The sequence below is a fragment of the Tachysurus vachellii genome, chromosome 7 (genome assembly GCF_030014155.1).
Source record: "Tachysurus vachellii isolate PV-2020 chromosome 7, HZAU_Pvac_v1, whole genome shotgun sequence".
Classification (NCBI taxonomy): domain Eukaryota; kingdom Metazoa; phylum Chordata; class Actinopteri; order Siluriformes; family Bagridae; genus Tachysurus; species Tachysurus vachellii.
The window spans coordinates 29761045-29781023 of NC_083466.1; the positions used below are offsets into that span (position 1 = coordinate 29761045).

General features: G+C 42.2%; 1 protein-coding gene across 3 annotated transcripts in view; it reads right to left on the reverse strand.

Annotated features, from left to right (window-relative positions):
• The window catches only part of rock1 (Rho-associated, coiled-coil containing protein kinase 1), a 33185-nt gene extending 15323 nt beyond the window's left edge, over nt 1-17862 (reverse strand). For all 3 annotated transcript variants that reach the window (XM_060875375.1, XM_060875374.1, XM_060875373.1), the window contains exons 1-14: nt 17016-17862; nt 7971-8052; nt 7185-7285; nt 5470-5607; nt 5176-5351; nt 2806-2890; nt 2436-2580; nt 1745-1883; nt 1555-1646; nt 1302-1461; nt 661-730; nt 431-519; nt 276-324; nt 28-163 (exon numbers count right to left, since the gene is read on the reverse strand). In XM_060875375.1, coding sequence (XP_060731358.1) covers nt 28-163; nt 276-324; nt 431-519; nt 661-730; nt 1302-1461; nt 1555-1646; nt 1745-1883; nt 2436-2580; nt 2806-2890; nt 5176-5351; nt 5470-5607; nt 7185-7285; nt 7971-8052; nt 17016-17108 — 1555 coding nt within the window. In that variant the 5' untranslated portion in view covers nt 17109-17862. The remainder of the gene's footprint in view (nt 1-27; nt 164-275; nt 325-430; nt 520-660; nt 731-1301; nt 1462-1554; nt 1647-1744; nt 1884-2435; nt 2581-2805; nt 2891-5175; nt 5352-5469; nt 5608-7184; nt 7286-7970; nt 8053-17015) is intronic.
• Between the last annotated feature and the right edge of the window lie 2117 nt (nt 17863-19979).

Genomic DNA, 19979 nt, shown 5'->3' on the forward strand with positions numbered 1-19979 from the left:
GATGGTGTTGGTTGAATATGAACAAACCTTCGCTCTCCAGGTTGCGTCTCTTCTCTGCTTCCTGATCTGCTTTCCTCTGGAACTCCGTGGTTCTGTGCTGCAGCATCAACTTGTCCTTCTCTAGCAGAGACACACTGGCCTCGGCAGTTTTCCTTACATTACACTGGGGAAGGACAGAGACAGGGAGCAAGAAAACATAGTTCAAAAACTTTAAAGACGTGAAAAGGGGAAAAAATTAAATAAATAAGTAAATAAAATAAAAAAATACACCTCACCTCTTCATCGAACTCTTTCATAATCTTGTCTAGTTTGGTTTTGGAGGCCCTGCAGAGCAAAATACAGCAGAAAAGTCAACACGTTAAAATGTCCAGATTTTTTTTTTTCCTTTACAATAATTCTTTACATGATGGAACTAAGCCAGATGACGTACCTGCACTTCTGCTCCAACTCGTCCTTGAGCTGCATCTCTCCGTGAAGCTGCTCCTCCAGTTGGTGGATTTTCTTCAGTAGATTCTCCAACTAGATGTGAAAACAGGTTAGCGTTAGCATTCCTCGTAGCAAATCATCGTTATCTATAGAGACGTAAAGCTAATGACTTCAGGAATCATGTGGCATAAACATGCTCTGGAAGGTCTGACCCGGTAATCTGCAGGTTCTTACCTGGCTCTTATCCTCTTTACTTGCACGCTCAAGCTTGTTGCTGGTTTTTGCACTTGGTCCTCTGGTAAACCTAAACCAGAGAATATCGTCACCACAAGACGCAAATACAACAGAACTCAGGAGCATTGGAAGTTTTTCCATTTGGACAAACAAGTGGTCACAAACTGGTCCACTGCTGTAACCTCTGACACTTTGACCGTATGGCTCTTGGAACTAGCTCCAGATCAGTACCAATAAAAAAACCTGGTAGATTTCAGGTAGGTACATTGAGCAGGTAGGTCTAAAGTCAAAGTCCTTCCTTCCTTACAAGCTTTGTTTTTTCTTTCTTTATCAAACAGTGCATGGGACCTAACAGCAAACAGGAACTAAAGTTGTGAGTAGGGAAATGAAGAACTGTCAGACCACAGGTTTGGTCCAAGTGGTAGTGAGCTAGTGGTATGGATTTGTAGCTTTAGCAGATCAACTTGAGTGCCACTGGCTCCCGTGTGGATGTTACGCAGTCTATTACTAATTGATTTGGTCCAAAGTTACCGCTTAAATAAACCACTTACTGAATACTGAATTTCAAGTCATAATTTTCAAGCATAGAGCAGTGCAGTGTGTGTGTGTGTGTGTGTGGGTGTGTGTGTGGGTGCGCTCACTGGTGACAGCTGTAGTAGGTGAAGCCCACAAACGGAAGCTGATTCCCCACAAAGGCTTTCGGTATGGGAAAGGTCTCCTCTTCTCCCCGGTCCTCCTCTATATCATCAAAATTACTTGTATCGATGTCACTGCTCAACTCTGGCACCACCGGGGCAGCAGCTACACACACACACACACACACAGAAATAAAATGAAACGCTACACACTGATATGGATGATAGACTCAGCTGTTAGGTGAAGCAGGTCACTCACTCTCACGGATGTTCTCCCAGGTCCACTGGTCGTTCTTGAAGAAAGGATGTCGCTTGATTTCATCCACTCCGTTACGCCCTAACCTTACTTCCCTAGAAATGGCAGACGAGCAGAGGATTCAACCCATGAGAAACAAAACCATTGGATTATCGTGAAGCAGTTATAGGAAATCCTGACAGAATTAACCCACCTGTCTGTGAGGAAGGCGCAGATGAGGCTCTTGGCATCTTTAGAGATATCGCTGTCATCAGGGAACGTCAGCGCGTTCTTATGGTTCATGATCTTGCTGTAGGTTCCCACCAGAGAGTCGGCGTAAAACGGCGTGTCCCCTTAACGCAGACAGTAGAACATTTTAATGTGCAATGCCCATGTATGCTTTCTCGCTGTCCTTCCACATGTCTGAGTAACTTCTCTTTTAGGATTAAGTCCTTTTTATTTTTATTATCTGCCCATCTTTTGCTATCCGACCACTTAGGTCGTCTGTCTGTTTACATTTTGACTATACACCCGTCTGTCTGGTATTCTTTTCACATCCTCACCATCTTTCCATCCATTCATCCATCCATCTTGCTGTCTGTCCGTCTCTCTTGCTACCTTTCTGTCTGTATCTCTCACTATCTATCTGTCTGTTCTTTTGCTGTCCCTTTGTTTACCTATCTGGCTAACTGTCTTTTCATCAGCCAGTCTTGTCTGTCATTTCCGCTGTTTTATTGTCTTATCATCCGTCTGTCAGTTTTTCATACCATCTCTCTGTCAGTTTCTTTTAGCCTGTCTGTCCACCTGTCCAGCACCTTATCTGTTCATCTGTCCACTTGTCCGTTCCATCTACTCACACAAGCCTACCTCCACCCTCACTGGTGTTTCGGGGTTGTGTTACTCACCGACAAGCATCTCGTAGAGGAAAACTCCCACAGACCACCAGTCACACTCTCTGCCGTAGTAGCCGTCTCCACCCTGAGACTTCAGTACCTCTGGAGAAATGTAGTCTGGAGTTCCCACTGCTGTGTCACATCGTACCATACCGTCCTTAAAACAATAGACACGTCTTACGACACCATCGATTACTCGGATTCAAACGCTCGCTCGCTCAGAGAGCGTCAAAAGTTAATGCTCCGAATCTATAAGTAATGCAGTTAAGCATTTAAAAGATGACATGCTAATGATCGTAAACCTGATCAAAGCTCATAAACCTAAACCTGGTCATGAGGTAAACAGTGAAAAATAATAAAGAGTACGAAACTCTCGTTAAACCTTGTTCATTTTCATACAAGTGCCGAAATCTGCCAGCTTTAAGTGGCCCGTTTTGTCCAGCAACATGTTGTCAGGTTTCACGTCTCTGCAGACAGGGGAACAAAACCACAGCGTCAGTAGTGATGAGAAGAAAACAACATAAATAAATGTAGAAACCCTAAATTCCTGTTTGAATATGTGTTCATAACAAAATCTTTAATGTTCACATGAAGGTTATGGCTCAGTTTCTACTAGCTGCTAATCCAAACAACTTGTTTTTTTAAAATAAATTGATTTCTAATTAAAATGTCAGCTTCTGCTAAGAGGTAAGAATCAGGAAAGGGAACTACAGGCATTTAAAAAGGTCACTGATATAAAACATATGAACATAAAATGATTGTACACTCATCTGTTCAGGCTCATTTTCTAAGAAGTCTTTATAATAAGTTAAAGAATTTTAACTGTCTGTCTGTCTGTCTGTCTTTTTACATCTCATTACATCCATCCGTGTGTCTGTCTTATTCTGCCTTCTTATCTTCACTGTCTTCCCATCCATCTGTATTTTCTCCATCTGTCTGTCTCGCTGCCTTTCTGTCCGTCTGTCTCTCTCGCTGCCTTTCTGTCCGTCTGTCTCTCTCGCTGCCTTTCTGTCTGTCTCTGTCGCTGCCTTTCTGTCTGTCTGTCTCTCTCGCTGCCTTTCTGTTTGTCTGTCTCTCTCGCTGCCTTTCTGTCTGTCTCTGTCGCTGCCTTTCTGTCTGTCTGTCTCTCTCGCTGCCTTTCTGTTTGTCTGTCTCTCTCGCTGCCTTTCTGTCTGTCTGTCTCTCTCGCTGCCTTTCTGTCTGTCTCTGTCGCTGCCTTTCTGTCTGTCTGTCTCTCTCACTGCCTTTCTGTCTGTCTGTCTCTCTCGCTGCCTTTCTGTTTGTCTGTCTCTCTCGCTGCCTTTCTGTCCGTCTGTCTCTCTCGCTGCCTTTCTGTCCGTCTGTCTCTCTCGCTGCCTTTCTGTCTGTCTCTGTCGCTGCCTTTCTGTCTGTCTGTCTCTCTCGCTGCCTTTCTGTCTGTCTGTCTCTCTCGCTGCCTTTCTGTCTGTCTGTCTCTCTCGCTGCCTTTCTGTCTGTCTGTCTCTCTCGCTGCCTTTCTGTCCGTCTGTCTCTCTCGCTGCCTTTCTGTCCGTCTGTCTCTCTCGCTGCCTTTCTGTCTGTCTCTGTCGCTGCCTTTCTGTCTGTCTGTCTCTCTCGCTGCCTTTCTGTCTGTCTGTCTCTCTCGCTGCCTTTCTGTCTGTCTGTCTCTCTCGCTGCCTTTCTGTCTGTCTGTCTCTCTCGCTGCCTTTCTGTCTGTCTGTCTCTCTCGCTGCCTTTCTGTCTGTCTGTCTCTCTCGCTGCCTTTCTGTCTGTCTGTCTCTCTCGCTGCCTTTCTGTCTGTCTGTCTCTCTCGCTGCCTTTCTGTCTGTCTGTCTCTCTCGCTGCCTTTCTGTCTGTCTGTCTCTCTCGCTGCCTTTCTGTCTGTCTGTCTCTCTCGCTGCCTTTCTGTCTGTCTGTCTCTCTCGCTGCCTTTCTGTCTGTCTGTCTCTCTCGCTGCCTTTCTGTCTGTCTGTCTCTCTCGCTGCCTTTCTGTCTGTCTGTCTCTCTCGCTGCCTTTCTGTCTGTCTGTCTCTCTCGCTGCCTTTCTGTCTGTCTGTCTCTCTCGCTGCCTTTCTGTCTGTCTGTCTCTCTCGCTGCCTTTCTGTCTGTCTGTCTCTCTCGCTGCCTTTCTGTCTGTCTGTCTCTCTCGCTGCCTTTCTGTCTGTCTGTCTCTCTCGCTGCCTTTCTGTCTGTCTGTCTCTCTCGCTGCCTTTCTGTCTGTCTGTCTCTCTCGCTGCCTTTCTGTCTGTCTGTCTCTCTCGCTGCCTTTCTGTCTGTCTGTCTCTCTCGCTGCCTTTCTGTCTGTCTGTCTCTCTCGCTGCCTTTCTGTCTGTCTGTCTCTCTCGCTGCCTTTCTGTCTGTCTGTCTCTCTCGCTGCCTTTCTGTCTGTCTGTCTCTCTCGCTGCCTTTCTGTCTGTCTGTCTCTCTCGCTGCCTTTCTGTCTGTCTGTCTCTCTCGCTGCCTTTCTGTCTGTCTGTCTCTCTCGCTGCCTTTCTGTCTGCCTTTCCCTTTTTAATGCTGTAGCTCTTTCATAAACAGAGATTACTGCAGAGAGTCATTATGGAAAAGTGAAATCCATCATGCTTTTCTTCTTATGCTGCTTTATTCTTTTAGAGATTCTTCAGTCAAAACGAACACTTGAGCTGTGTTTAATTTACTGCCACTGCTGTCGTGCTTTTAAGACCCTTTTAGGCTGACAGTTAAAAATATCTAAAAATGTTCCACAGATTTCTCTTATTTGAAGCTGGTTAGCAGTCCAGTGTGATGAAGTCACCTGTGGATGAATCCCATGGCGTGGATGCCGTCGAGCGCTAGCACCACCTCGGCCGTGTAAAAGCGAGCCCACTTCTCGGGCACGTCGTAATTGCTCATCAGATTAACCAGGTCTCCTCCAGGCATGTACTCCATCACCATGTAGAGGTAACGGTCGTCCTGGAAGGCGTAGAAGAGCTGCAGGGAAAACGATGAGAGAAACCATCACAACAGTCACAACTCCTTAATAAAGACTAAGAACAGATTTAAAGCAAGTAAAGTGTGTGTGTTTGTATGTGTTGCATTCACTCTTTACCTGTACAACCCAATTGCTGTTAGCGAAGGCCATGATGTCTCTCTCCTCCCAGAAAAATGCAGAGTCTGAGCGCTTTATCATCTCAAACTTACTGAGAAGCTTCATAGCATACACCTTACTGCTGGCCTTGTGTCTCACCTGTACATACACATGCACACACACACACACACACACACACCTGAGCTTGGGGCTATAATAAAGATCTGACTCTCTACTGTAACTTCAGGCTCATAAACACCCACACAGTCTCACTGTCCCCTCATCCCTAATGCCTATTGTCCCCTAGTTAGACTACTCCTTTATTATTCAAGCAGTTCTTGTTCCTTAGTTATCTAAATTGACCAAGCATCCCTTGTTCCCAATCACTGAAGCTTTCCTAGTTCCCAAAAGCCCACTCATAGTCCCCTAGATTTCCTAGTTCACTTCTGTACGTTTGTAAGGTCCTCTAGATTTCCAGGTGCCCTATTTTCTAAGCTTCCCTCATTCTCTATCTGTAAAAATTCCCTATTTTCCAAGCTTCCTGAAACCCCTTAGCTGTCCTACGTCCCTGCTTAAGTGATTCTAGTGCCTGAGATTTATAGTTACTTAATTACGTAAAGAATTTAGACCTCTTAAAAGATTTTTAATTAATCTTATGTGATTAAAATCCATGCTCAATACCCAGAGTGATAAACACTGCTGGAGCTCCTGTTGTCCAAGCTTCTTTAGTCCATTTGTTGTCCTAGTTCCCTGGTCTTCAGGCTGTCCTAGTCCCTTGTTGTCCAAGCTTTGTTAGTCACCTGTTTGTCCTAGTCCCATTGTAGAAAGCTCCTCTAGTCGTGCTAGTTCCCTAGTTCACTAGCTTCCTTAGTCCCCTTGTTGTCCTAGTCCCCTGTTTTCCAAGCTTCCTTAATCCCCTTGTTGTCCTAGTCCCCTTAGTCCCCTTGTTGTACTAGTCCCCTGTTGTCCAAGCTTCCCTAGTCCCCTTGTTGTCATAGTCCCATTGTAGAAATCTTCCATAGTCCCTTTGTTGTCCTAGTTCTGTAGCTGTCCCAGTCCCCTGTTGTGCAATCCTCCCTAGTCCCCCCCTTCTTTTCTTAGTTCCCTAGCGATCTTAATCCCCTGTTGTCCAAGCTTCCCTAGTCCCCTGTTGCCCATGCCCCCTTAGTCCCATATTGTCCAAGCTTCCCTAGTCCCCTGTTGCCCATGCCCCCTTAGTCCCATATTGTCCAAGCTTCCCTAGTCCCCTGTTGCCCATGCCCCCTTAGTCCCATATTGTCCAAGCTTCCCTCGTCCCCTAGCTGTCCAATGTACCTGCTTTTCAAGATATTCTACTGCCCTACATTCACAGTTAATTAATTCAATTAAAAATTTCAATTCAATTTATTTGTATAGCGCTTTTAACAATTTCCCATTGTCTTAAAGAAGCTTTGCAGTAGTATGGAAACGGTAGAGAGAGAAAAAAATAAATAAATATATAATGATAAGAAGAAGAAAAAATAATAATAAAAATAGTTAGTGAGGATTAGTGACTTAAAGGAGGTAAACAACGACCTCTTAATAGATTTGTAAGTAATGTGACATGACTAGAATCCAAAGCAATAAACACAGCCAGAGCTGCTGCGCTTAAATAGTAAATAAACCAAAACTTGAATATTGGTGTTTTGAAAGAAAACTGAATAAAAATGGAACTTGATGATCGAACAGGATGAAACAAATCAGGAAGGAGATCTTACGAGCTGCACTTCTCCAAACGCTCCTCTACCGATCACCTTCACCACCTCGTAGTCATCAGCCTTCATCCGTAGATCCCGGATCTTACTGATGGTGTCCTTATCTGCAGAGAAAAGAGAGAAGGTGAGTCCTTCTAATAACACTTTGGCTCTGTCCCTTCACTGCGTCTCGTCCAATACAGGCTTGTCTCAGAGGTGTCTCTTTCAGACTACATTCACATCCACTAATAACTATAAAGACTGCTCCATCACATCCATCCTGTTGTCATGGAAATGCCAATTCTGTACTATAAACTTTAGACATTATTTGTTTTTGTCATAGTTTGGATTTTAAATCAATGTCAGTACACAGGTTAGAGTGTTAGTTATCCTATTTCAATGTTATAAACATTCACATAAAATCGCTTTAGAATAAAAGTGGGATAAAAGACTACTAGCTTTATTTCTTCTAAATGCTGGCGGGGATGAATATAAAGCTAAATTTCCAGCACAGGTCGGAGTGGTAGAAGAATGAACAGGAAGTAAGCAGTGCAGAGGCAAACATGCCTCAGAGCTCAGCAAGTCTAAAAATAAACCCCATTAAACCCTATTATACAGTTAAAATAATGAGGCGAGTTAAATCCAGCTGTTCAGACAGAGATGGAGGAAACCCCCGGACATACACCGTCTCACTGTTCACACTCGTTATTGTAATGTAGACCTATAACCTGCCTTTGAAGGTACCTTTGGGTTTATCTGGTTAGCAGCACTGATGGTGATGTGTGCTTGTGTATTAAGTCGATTACTCACATCTGCTTAAGAAGTTGTCGATACTCTTGTTCTTCCTCAGGGCAGGAAAATCGAGGTCGTAGACCAGCGCATCCAAACCGTCCTAACACACACACACACACACACACACACACACACACACACGTTAAACCAGGTTAGTTATCAAAATACATTTTCCAAAATAATGACAACTAATTACAGTATAAACTTTGGAACATAGGGCACGCCCATAATACACACACTTCAGTTTCCAAACAACATGTCACCAACCAATCAGAAGACAGTTTAGTTCCAAACATGTCACTGTTGCCAATAGAAATCCGAACGTTTTAATGATGAAATTAAAGCTATATTTCATTCATGTTTATTATTCAGATGAGTAATCGGTGCTGTTATGTGTATGTTTTTTCACCGACTGCCACATGAACACAGCATTGAGGCCATGTGGTCTGTTATTTACAGATAATCCACTGTAATCTTACACCTGTCACACTGACACACTACTCTGTTAGTGGGGCAGCAGCAGGTATATACACAGACAGACAGGTAGACCGACAGGCCAATACTCACAGACAGACAGGTCAATATACAGGTAGACAGACAGGGCAACATACATAGACAGAGAGGTAGACGGACAGGTCAAATAATTAAGCTGAGAGACTGATGAAGTAGCTATATACAAGAGAGAATATAATAATACATGTTCAGACTGACAGATAATCTAAAACACAGAAAGGCTAGTACAGGAATTATCTCTCAGTTTGGCTGAGAAACTGAAAACCTTACAAACTGTCTGTCTGCAGTGAGAGAGAGACACTAGTTCAGCACTCCACCACTGTGTGTGTGTGTGTGTGTGTGTGGAGTCGACCAATCAGGCGAGTCGTTGTTGACCTGACGTCCTGTCTCTTCACATTCCTGTGCAGGATACTGCACGTCAGACAGCTATTTTAAGAATGTGGCTGAACGCGCTCACTTGCACGTGTCTGTGTGTGTTTAGTACAGGGAAGATGGGAAATAGAGGGGAGGACCAGGACGTGTTTATTCCCCAACACTCGCCACCACATCTCTCCTTTAACTTACTCCCTTCGTTATAAAAGCAAAAAAAATAAATAAATAAATAAAAAACAACCTCTGTAGGCCATTTCCATTTTGGATTTAACTCTGAAGACAGACAGGTATTTAAAGCACTAAACACATCCAGATTCAGTAAAGTGCAGCCCTATTCTACAGGAGGATAAATAGGAGGAGGAAGACAGAGACAAAAGTGGTGGAGATAGAGGATGAAATGGAGCGAGACAAGGAGGAGATGGAAGAGAACCGGGAATAGAAGGAAACGAAGGAGATGCTTTAGAAGGGGAAGGAGATGAATGAGTGAGGACAAGATTGATGATGGAGATGGAGGAGGAGATGGGGAGATCGACAAGGGGGATGAGAAGGAGGAGGATGTGGCAGAAATGGAGAAGAATGTAGAGAAGGACGTGGTGGAGGACGAGGACCTGGTGGAGTTGGATGAGAAGGTGGAGGAGAAGGAGGACATGGTGGAGATGGAGGAGGAGGAAGAGGAGATGGAATCCACACAAGCACTTTTCCAGTGAATCTTTGATTTTCATGTGCTGCTTAACCGCAGTGTGTCTCGTTCCAGCACAGACTGAACGTAACCACTAGTGTGGCTAAATCATGTGCTGAAGGCCTCAACGCGTCCCTGCTGGCACAAAGGAGCTCATTCTTCCTCCCGTGTGTGTGTGTGTGTGTGTGTGTGTGTGTGTGTGTGTGTGTGTGTGTGCACGTTATACACCACCAAACTGCTTCCCCTTAACACACATACAGCTCCATCAGATCAAAGACAGCACTGTTCACTTCACATCCACAAAGACACACATTTATTATCACAATTCATGACACTTTGTTTAATTAGTAGTCTTACTAAATAAATATCATATGGAGGAAAAAACTAAACACTAAAAATATAATAATAATAATAATAATAATAATAATAATAATAATAATAATAATAATAATAAAAACAATAATAAAAACAAAAAGCAAAAAAAATTGGAACAGGAAAAAAAGTTCATCATAAGCAAGCACAGACACGCGCACACACACCACTGATTCGGTTTGACTGAGCGTCTGACTCCACAGGGTGTGTGTATGTGTGTGTGTGTCTATCATGTGAGAAGACTGCAGTGTGATGGAGGAAAAGAGAGATGAAAGTGAAGGAAGACACAGCGAGTGTAATAGCGACTGTTACTCAACATAACTGCTCATCCGCCTATCAACCACTGCTGATGACATCATCACAATGCGCCAGACAGACCACACTCATTCACATACTGAAACACATAACGTTTCACACGTTCATCGCATCGTCTTTTCCACCTCAGTCGTGAGATCTGTGATATTTAACCGTCTGCTGCGGTCTCAAATAAGATTCAACCTTTGACTGAAGAGCGTTCATACACCGTCTTCTACGTACACACAAGAAAGTAACACCATCAAAAAGAAAACTTACAGTTTCACCTCTTTACACTGGAGACTCCTTCCCTACATTTCATAAACGTCTCACAGCTGACACTCAGATGCTAGAAAGTGCCACCTAATATACATGACCGAGGGTCTGTTAAAGAAGAACGACGGATTTGTGTCTGTTTATCATTGACCTACAGTATCTCACCGTTTCACAAGATAAAACCAAATAAAATCACACAAAAAATTCAGCAAACTACATTCCATTGACCAACGACGTTCCTAATAACCGTGTCCTGATTATAAACACACAACAATTCAGAAACTTTCTTATTCAGTCCACTGAAGTTACTCATGTGTTGAGTCAAAGTGACATACTAGGCTGTCTATATATGGATCCTAAAGAATGACACACACACACACACAGCTGGGAAACAGCTATAACCTAACACACACACACACCAGCAGTGTTTTCCCCTTAGAAGTCCATATGAATGGAGGCCATTTTTTGCTACCCCACCCACTGCTTAATAAAATTCCACGCTAATCAAACAAGCTCTTGTCTGTGTGTGTCTGTGTCTGTGTGTGTGTGTGTGTGTGTGTGTGGTTATTGCTTTTCCCTGCTGCTTTCACACAATGCCACTAGAGTATTTTTGCCTTATCTAAAGGCTGCCGAGTTCTGGAATCTAATTTGTCAGCAGGTACTGTTTCATTTTCTGTTAATACGGCAATATTAATAATGCAATATTGTTTCTATAGTAACAACACATTCACAGTGCAGTGGTACCTCAGTTACCTCAACATAGCTCAAATGTTACCTTAGAAACAGCTACAGCTCAATTTACCTCAGAAATATCAGCCCCAGCTCAACATTCCTTTATTTACCTCAGTCATGGCAAACCATTACCTCGGTTACCTCAGCCGTGGTAACCCATTACCTCAGTTTCCTCCGCAATAGCACAAATTTATTTCAGAAACATCAGCCAAAACTTATTATTATCTTAGTATCTTCAGCACCAGCTCAACGTTACCTCAGTCTCTTCAGCCCCAGCTCAACGTTACCTCAGTATCTTCAGCCCCAGGTCAACGTTACCTCAGTATCTTCAGCCCCAGGTCAACGTTACCTCAGTATCTTCAGCCACAGCTCAACTTTACCTCAGTATCTTCAGCCACAGCTCAACTTTACCTCAGTATAATCAGCCATTGCTCAACATTACCTCAGTATCATCAGCGACAGCTCAACATTACCTCAGTATCTTCAGCCCCAACAGCTCAACATTACCTGAGTATCTTCAGGCCCAACAGCTCAACATTACCGCAGTATCTTCAGTCACAGCTCAACATTACCTCAGTGTCATCAGCCACAGCTCAACATTACCTCAGTATCATCAGCCATAGCTCCATGTTACTTCAGTATCATCAGCCACAGCTCAACATTACCTCAGTATCTTCAGCCCCAACAGCTCAACATTACCTCAGTATCTTCAGCCCCAACAGCTCAATATTACCTCAGTATCTTCAGCCCCAACAGCTCAACATTACCTCAGTATCTTCAGCCCCAACAGCTCAACATTACCTCAGTATCTTCAGCCCCAACAGCTCAACATTACCTCAGTATCTTCAGCCACAGCTCAACATTACCTCAGTATCTTCAGCCATTGCTCAACATTACCTCATTATCATCAGCCATAGCTCCATGTTACTTCAGTATCTTCAGCCATTGCTCAACATTACCTCAGAATCATCAGCCATAGCTCCATGTTACTTCAGTATCATCAGCCATAGCTCCATGTTACTTCAGTATCATCAGCCACAGCTCAACATTACCTCAGTATCTTCAGCCCCAACAGCTCAACGTTACCTCAGTATCTTCAGCCCCAACAGCTCAACATTACCTCAGTATCTTCAGCCACAGCTCAACATTACCTCAGTATCTTCAGCCACAGCTCAACATTACCTCAGTATCTTCAGCCACAGCTCAACATTACCTCAGTATCTTCAGCCACAGCTCAACATTACCTCAGTATCTTCAGCCACAGCTCAACATTACCTCAGTATCTTCAGCCACAGCTCAACATTACCTCAGTATCATCAGCCATAGCTCCATGTTACTTCAGTATCATCAGCCACAGCTCAACATTACCTCAGTATCTTCAGCCACAGCTCAACTTTACCTCAGTATCATCAGCCATTGCTCAACATTACCTCAGTATCATCAGCGACAGCTCAACATTACCTCAGTATCTTCAGTCCCAACAGCTCAACATTACCTGAATATCTTCAGGCCCAACAGCTCAACATTACCGCAGTATCTTCAGTCACAGCTCAACATTACCTCAGTATCATCAGCCATTGCTCAACATTACCTCAGTATCATCAGCCATAGCTCCATGTTACTTCAGTATCATCAGCCACAGCTCAACATTACCTCAGTATCCTCAGCCCCAACAGCTCAACATTACCTCAGTATCTTCAGCCCCAACAGCTCAACATTACCTCAGTATCTTCAGCCATTGCTCAACATTACCTCAGTATCATCAGCCATAGCTCCATGTTACTTCAGTATCATCAGCCATAGCTCCATGTTACTTCAATATCTTCAGCCACAGCTCAACATTACCTCAGTATCTTCAGCCTCAGCTCAACATTACCTCAGTATCTTCAGCCACAGCTCAACATTACCTCAGTATCTTCAGCCACAGCTCAACATTACCTCAGTATCATCAGCCATAGCTCCATGTTACTTCAGTATCATCAGCGACAGCTCAACATTACCTCAGTATCATCAACGACAGCTCAACATTACCTCAGTATCTTCAGCCACAGCTCAACATTACCTCAGTATCTTCAGCCACAGCTCAACATTACCTCAGTATCATCAGCCATAGCTCCATGTTACTTCAGTATCATCAGCGACAGCTCAACATTACCTCAGTATCTTCAGCCCCAACAGCTCAACATTACCTCAGTATCTTCAGCCACAGCTCAACATTACTTCAGTATCTTCAGCCACAGCTCAACATTACTTCAGTATCTTCAGCCATTGCTCAACGTTACCTCAGTATCATCAGCCATAGCTCCATGTTACTTCAGTATCATCAGCCATAGCTCCGTGTTACTTCAGTATCTTCAGCCATTGATCAACATTACCTCAGTATCATCAGCGACAGCTCAACAATACCTCAGTATCTTCAGCCTCAGCTCAACATTACCTCAGTATCTTCAGCCACAGCTCAACATTACCTCAGTATCTTCAGCCACAGCTTAAAATGCCCTAGGTATCCTCAGCCACAGCTCCATGTTACCTTGTTACTTCAGCAGTTACCTGGGCCACAGCTCTGCATTACCTCAGTTAGAGCTGCAAGTTACCTCAGTCACCTCAGCCACAGCGGAAAATGACCTCAGCACAATGTTACCTCAAACACAGATCAACATTGTCAGTTACCTCCACAGCCACGTTACCTCATTTTCCTCAGCTACAGCACAGTGATTTTAGCTGCCTCAGGTCATGCAGATGTACTGGCAGCTGAGAACACAGCAGGCCAGAACAAGACAGTGAAGAACAAGTGACGTCAGGTGAATAAACCCAGATCTGACTCCACCCCCCACACACACCCCCACGCCGAAAACTAAACACTCAGCTTATTGAAGGCTGCCAGAAAACATGATGCTGGATCTTCATTATTATTATTATTAAGCTCTTATCATAAAATCAGTAAAGAGAGAACATACTTGAGAAAAAAAAAGTTTTAAGACCTGGCCACTTCCATCTTCATGCAACATGCCACTCAAAAGCAAAATAAATATCATGTGACCATTAGATGTCTTTAGACATGATCAAGACATGGACTATTAAATCAGTTAGTCTTAAACACTGCTAAATTCAGGTGTGTTCTGTTTTACTCCCTGTTCATGATCTAGTGTCTCATTAAAAAGAAAAAAAAAAGGGGAAGTGAGCGAGGAAAAGAAACCTCACAGAGAACCGTGAGATCAACAGAACACCACAAGAGCATGCTGAAAAGCTCAAATACAAATACGTCACTTGTTATAACAGGTCATTAATAAAAGAATGCACATCAACATATCATAGGACAACGAATACTCGCATCAACATCATCATATACAATATCATTCAAATTGTTTAGCCTTAAGCTAACATTGCTAATAATAGAATGTTTAATAACACAGTAATATATCATAACCATAATTGCTTTATAAGATAAATAAAATGTGTTTTGACTCAAGCATGATTAACACGATTTGAAAAAATATGCTCTCAATATTCAACAGGATTTTCTTTGCCCTCGAGCAAGTGCTCTGACTTCTGTGCAGCGATGCTTTGTAATTTTCACAATTAGTCTACAGTCATCGGTTTATGTTTATAACACAGATTAAGAGCTACATTAAAGCAACTGATACAGGAAGTGAAATCACGCACTTCAACAACGGCCTGAAAACAACATGACGGTTGCCATGGCAGGAGGCAGAAATAACAGTGAAGTTCATATCACACAGCCTTAATGGTGTGGTTAAAAGGTTAAGAGTCTTAGAAAACCCTTATAATGCATATATGACATGAAGCATTGTTAGGAAACTTATAATAAATAAGGTTTATAACACCATTAAGATTAGCCAAGCTTAAAATTCAGCTAACTTATATAAACTGTTAGAATGTTTAATTGACCTACAGATGCAGCTATAACTTTCAATATTCTATTACAAAGCTTAGTCCACCTCATAATGCAGCTATGACTTTATATAAATGGTTATGAAGCTTAAGCCACCTCATAATGCAACAAACTTTATAAACAAACCGAATAAAGTGAACTTTCAATAAGCTCAACTGACCTTATAATGCAGCTATATGAAAATTACTAAGAATTTTTAGATCACATTATCTCACAAAAATAACTTAACAAATAAACTCATAATAGAGCTGCCAAAAACTTAGATAACTGTACCATTTGACTATAATTATAAGCAAATTGTTATAAAGCATGTTATAATGTATATAAAGTTATTTCATAAGAAATGTATGAGCTTTATAACTGCAAAAAGCAGACTTAGTCATTTAACTGCTATAAAGCTTTGCTTGGAATATAGCAATGTTAATACATTAAATTGTGTATAAAGCTTAATAACAATTGTAGGTAGGTTAAGGATGATTATAATGCTACAGAAAAACTAAAGAAGCTAAGAATTGAAGTTGTAAAGTGCTGTTATGAAATGTCTATGCAGTTACAGAGAAACTTATAAAGCATACCTGGTGTTAACAAGCAGGGTACATTTTCATTTACAGCATTTGGCAGACGCAATTATCCAGAGCGACATACAAAAGTGCTTAAGTCTCTTAAAGATTATTACAATTAGCTCAAGGTTTAAAAATGCTATGAAGCTGTAAAAAGCAGTTATGAAGCTTTGGTAGAGGCATAAAGCAGGTGAAAGCTTATTAAATGCTTATGAAGCAACAAGAAAATTATAATAAAGGCTTACTGAAAAATACAAAGTTACAGAGAAACTATAATATAGACACTAAAAGCTTTATAAAATGATATGAAGCTATAAATAACAATTATAAAGCTTAGGCATCTCGCTTTGCCCAATTTCACTATGGGGATTAATAAAATATACAACTGTAGCTGGTATTAAGCTTAAGTATAAATTAGCCATATTAGTGTAAAGATCAGTTATAAAGCTCAGAAACTGTACAAGGTAGTTAAAGGATTATTAAGACCCTATGAAGGTGTAAAGAGCTGTTATAAAGCTCAGGAACTGTACAAGGTAGTCAAATGCTTATAAAGACCCTATGAAGCTGTAAAGAGCTCTTATGAAGCTTGTGTAACATAAGTAGCTTAAGCCTAATTACAACCATATGAAGGTGTAAAGAGCAGTTATAAAGCTCAGGAACTGTACAAGGTAGTTAAAGGCTTATTAAGACCCCTATGAAGCTGTAAAGAGCTGTTATGAAGCTTGTGTACCGTATAAATTAGATTAAGCCTATTTACAACCCTATGAAGGTGTAAAGAGCAGTTATAGAGCTCAGGAACTGCACAATGTAGTTAAAGGCTTATTAAGACCCTATGAAGGTGTAAAGAGCAGTTATAAAGCTCAGGAACTGTACAAGGTAGTCAAAGGCTTATAAAGACCCTATGAAGTTATAAAGAGCTGTTATGAAGCTTGTGTACCATATAAAGTAGCTTAAGCCTAATTACAACCCTATGAAGGTGTAAAGAGCAGTTATAAAGCTCAGGAACTGTACAAGGCAGTCAAAGGCTTATAAAGACCCTATGAAGCTGTAAAGAGCTGTTATGAAGCTTGTGTACCATATAAAGTAGCTTAAGCCTAATTACAACCCTATGAAGGTGTAAAGAGCAGTTATAAAGCTCAGGAACTGTACAAGGTAGTCAAAGGCTTATTAAGACCCCATGAAGACCCTTATTAAGCCCCTATGAATCTATAAGCATAAGAGTCTTTGTGGGTGGTGTATAAAGTGATGAATGGTTTTAGTAAAACGCTATGAAGGTGTATAGAGCAGTTATGAAGCCTCTGTATAAAGCAGCTGAAGGCTAATTAAAGTGCTAAAAGTCAATGCTAACTCACCAGCAGACAGTCGGTGTTGATCTCTGACTTCGGATCTTTCAACATGGAATCGATTTTCTCAAAACGAGCCGATAAACTCTCCCCAGCAGACATTTTTATTTCTTTTTAAAGTCCAATCCCACGATAAATTAAAATATATATATATATAGTTTGTGTTTTAATCCTTGCGACCGTCCAGCTAATAAGTTTAGCCTGCTAGCTCCAGCTAGCTAACTTCCTTTTGACTCCGAGTCAACTGATCAGAGGAGCCGATTCTTCTGTCTTTTAACCTTTTCAGTCTCGTCACCGCGTATAAAGGAGCGAAACACGACAAAAATCCACATGTTCACAGAACAACAACAGTCTAAAAAATAAAAAGGGAGGTCGTTTTAATCCTGATTAGTCCATTGCAAGTCGGCAAAGAAAACAAAAAAAAGTTCCAGCAACTGATTTGAGCCTTAAATTAGCGCCCAAATCCTCACACAAGGAGTCGATGTGTTTAAAATGACTTATAAAGGCTCGGGAAGTGAATAAAAATCATATAGAACGTTATAAAGCTCCCAGGCCTGAATCCAGATCGCTGTGACAGCTGCAAAGAAGCGGCGGAAAAAAAAACTTCGCCTTCACAGTTTGAAACAGTTAAAAAAAAAAGTAATGATCCGTGTTTTAAAAAGTGTCCTGTGTGTTTACACCTCAGCTTATAGACGTCACCAAGGCGTGCAGTAATCCGGACACGTCTACTGGCGTCCACACAGCGACCTAACACTCGCTTATCGACGTTGTTTGTTTCAAAAATAATAAATTCTCCCAGTGCCCGAGCAACATGTCCGCCTTCCTGTTCAAACTGCTTTAAAACTTAGTGCGGAACGCGCATGCGCAACACGCCTCTAAGGCTCGTACACGTTAAAGCGAACTGCGCATGCGTTACATCTGTATTATCGGTATACAATGATTATGAGCCTACATGCCAAAAACAAAAGTGATGTCAGAAAGACTTTTAATGAGATAAACTAAGCTTTGCTACTGCTACTGCTTCTACTACAACCACCACCACCAACAACAAACAATACTCTTCTTCGTCTTCTTCCTCTTATTATTATTATTATTATTATTATTATTAATAATAATAATTAAAGCTGCAAGCAGCATTTCCCGGGTTCAAGCGTTTAAGGCCTTTAGGGAGTTTAAGGCCTTAAAGGATTTTCACATACACAAAGTGACCCACAAGTTACAGAGGGTGGCACCCGCTCCTAACCTAGTGTCTCTAATACAGAAAAGCTTACCAACGTGTTGCACAATATGTGTCATGTGAAGTACTCACCTGTCCAGTTTTCCCTAAAATAAACAAAGTCATATCCATAAAGCGAAGAAACACAAGCATCCAGATGCAGAACGAATGACCCGCAAGTCACATACACAAAGTGACCGGCAAGTCACATACACAAAGTGACCGGCAAGTTATAGCGCCACCAAGTGGCCAATCGCCACGGTTTTTGAACTGTGACCTCAGTTTGACCTCTGACACATGTGAAAGAGGTCAAACTGAGGTCACAGTTCAAAAACCGTGGCGATTCTCAGAATCAGAATCTTAAGAATTCGATTCTTCACAAAATTGGGTTTTTGGACTGTTGGTGGCGCTAGAGGGCTTTTTTTTAAAAAGGGCTGTTTTTAGTGATTTTTCCGTTATAGCGCCGCCAAGTGGCCAATCGCCGCGGTTTTTGAACTGTGACCTCAGTTTGACCTCTTTCACATGTGTCCCAAGTTTGGTGTTGATAGCTCATTTAGTTCTTGAGTTATTGACATTTTAGTAAAACTGGCTCCTCACAGTCCAAACGTTTTGGGGCCCCTTAAGGACCCTGAATCAAAATTTCGACTTTTTTTCGATAATTATTGTCATTGAGACTCCAGAGAATATTACTGCACTGGATTGGTCTTGATCAGGCGAAAAACCTAGGACTAGTTAGCAAAAGTAGGTTTCGGATAAAATGCGCTATAGCGAAAAAATGTAATGGCGGAAATGAAATCGGAGATATATGTTTTTTAAGTCATGAGCCAAGGATTCCAATGATATAAAGCACTTGAGATTTGGACATAGAGGTTTTAGGGGTTTAGGGGTTATGGGGACAAACTCGTTTTGGGGTGCTGAAGAGCGCCCCAAAACGTTCTTCAGCGCCCCAAGCTTTGCGCTTGAACCCTAATAATAATAATAATAATAATAAATATAGCTGCAAGCAGCGATACCGGGGTCAAGCCGATCAGATGCGCTCAGAACATGTCGCTGATGAAGCATACCAAGTTTCGTAGCGATATGGCATTGCATTCGTAAAATGTGTGTGTGTGTGTGTGTGTCTGTGTGTGTGTGTGAGTGTGTGTGAGTGTGTGTGTGTGAGTGTGTGTGTGTGTCTCTGTGCGTCTGTGTGTGTGTGTGAGTGCGTGTGTGTGTGTGTGTGCATGTCTGTGTGTCTGTGTGAGTCTTTGTGTGTGTGTGTGAGTGTGTGTGTGTGTGTGAGTGTGTGTTTGTCTGTGTGTGTGTGAGTGTGTGTGTATGTGTGTGAGTGTGTGTGTGTGTGTGTGTGTGAGTGTGTGTGTATGTGTGTGTGTGTGTGTGTGTGTGTGTGAGTGTGTGTGAGTGTGTGTGTGTGAGTGTCTGTGTGTGTCTGTGTGTCTGTGTGTGTGAGAGTGTGTGTGTGTGTATGTAAATGTGTGTGTAAGTGTGTGTGTGTTCCTCATATGTGAAAACATACTTAGCAATAAAGTGTGTGTGTGAGTGTGTCTGTGTGAGTGTGAGTGTGTCTGTGTGTGTGTGTGAGAGAGTGTGTGTGTGTGTGTGTTTGTGTGTGTGTGTGTGTAAATGTGTGTGTATGTGAGTATGTGTGTGAGTATGTGAGTGTGCGAGTATGGAAACTTGGTATGGTTCATCAGCGACATTGTGTGTCTGTGTGAGTGTGTGTGTGTGTGTGAGTGTGTGTGTGTGTGAGAGTGTGT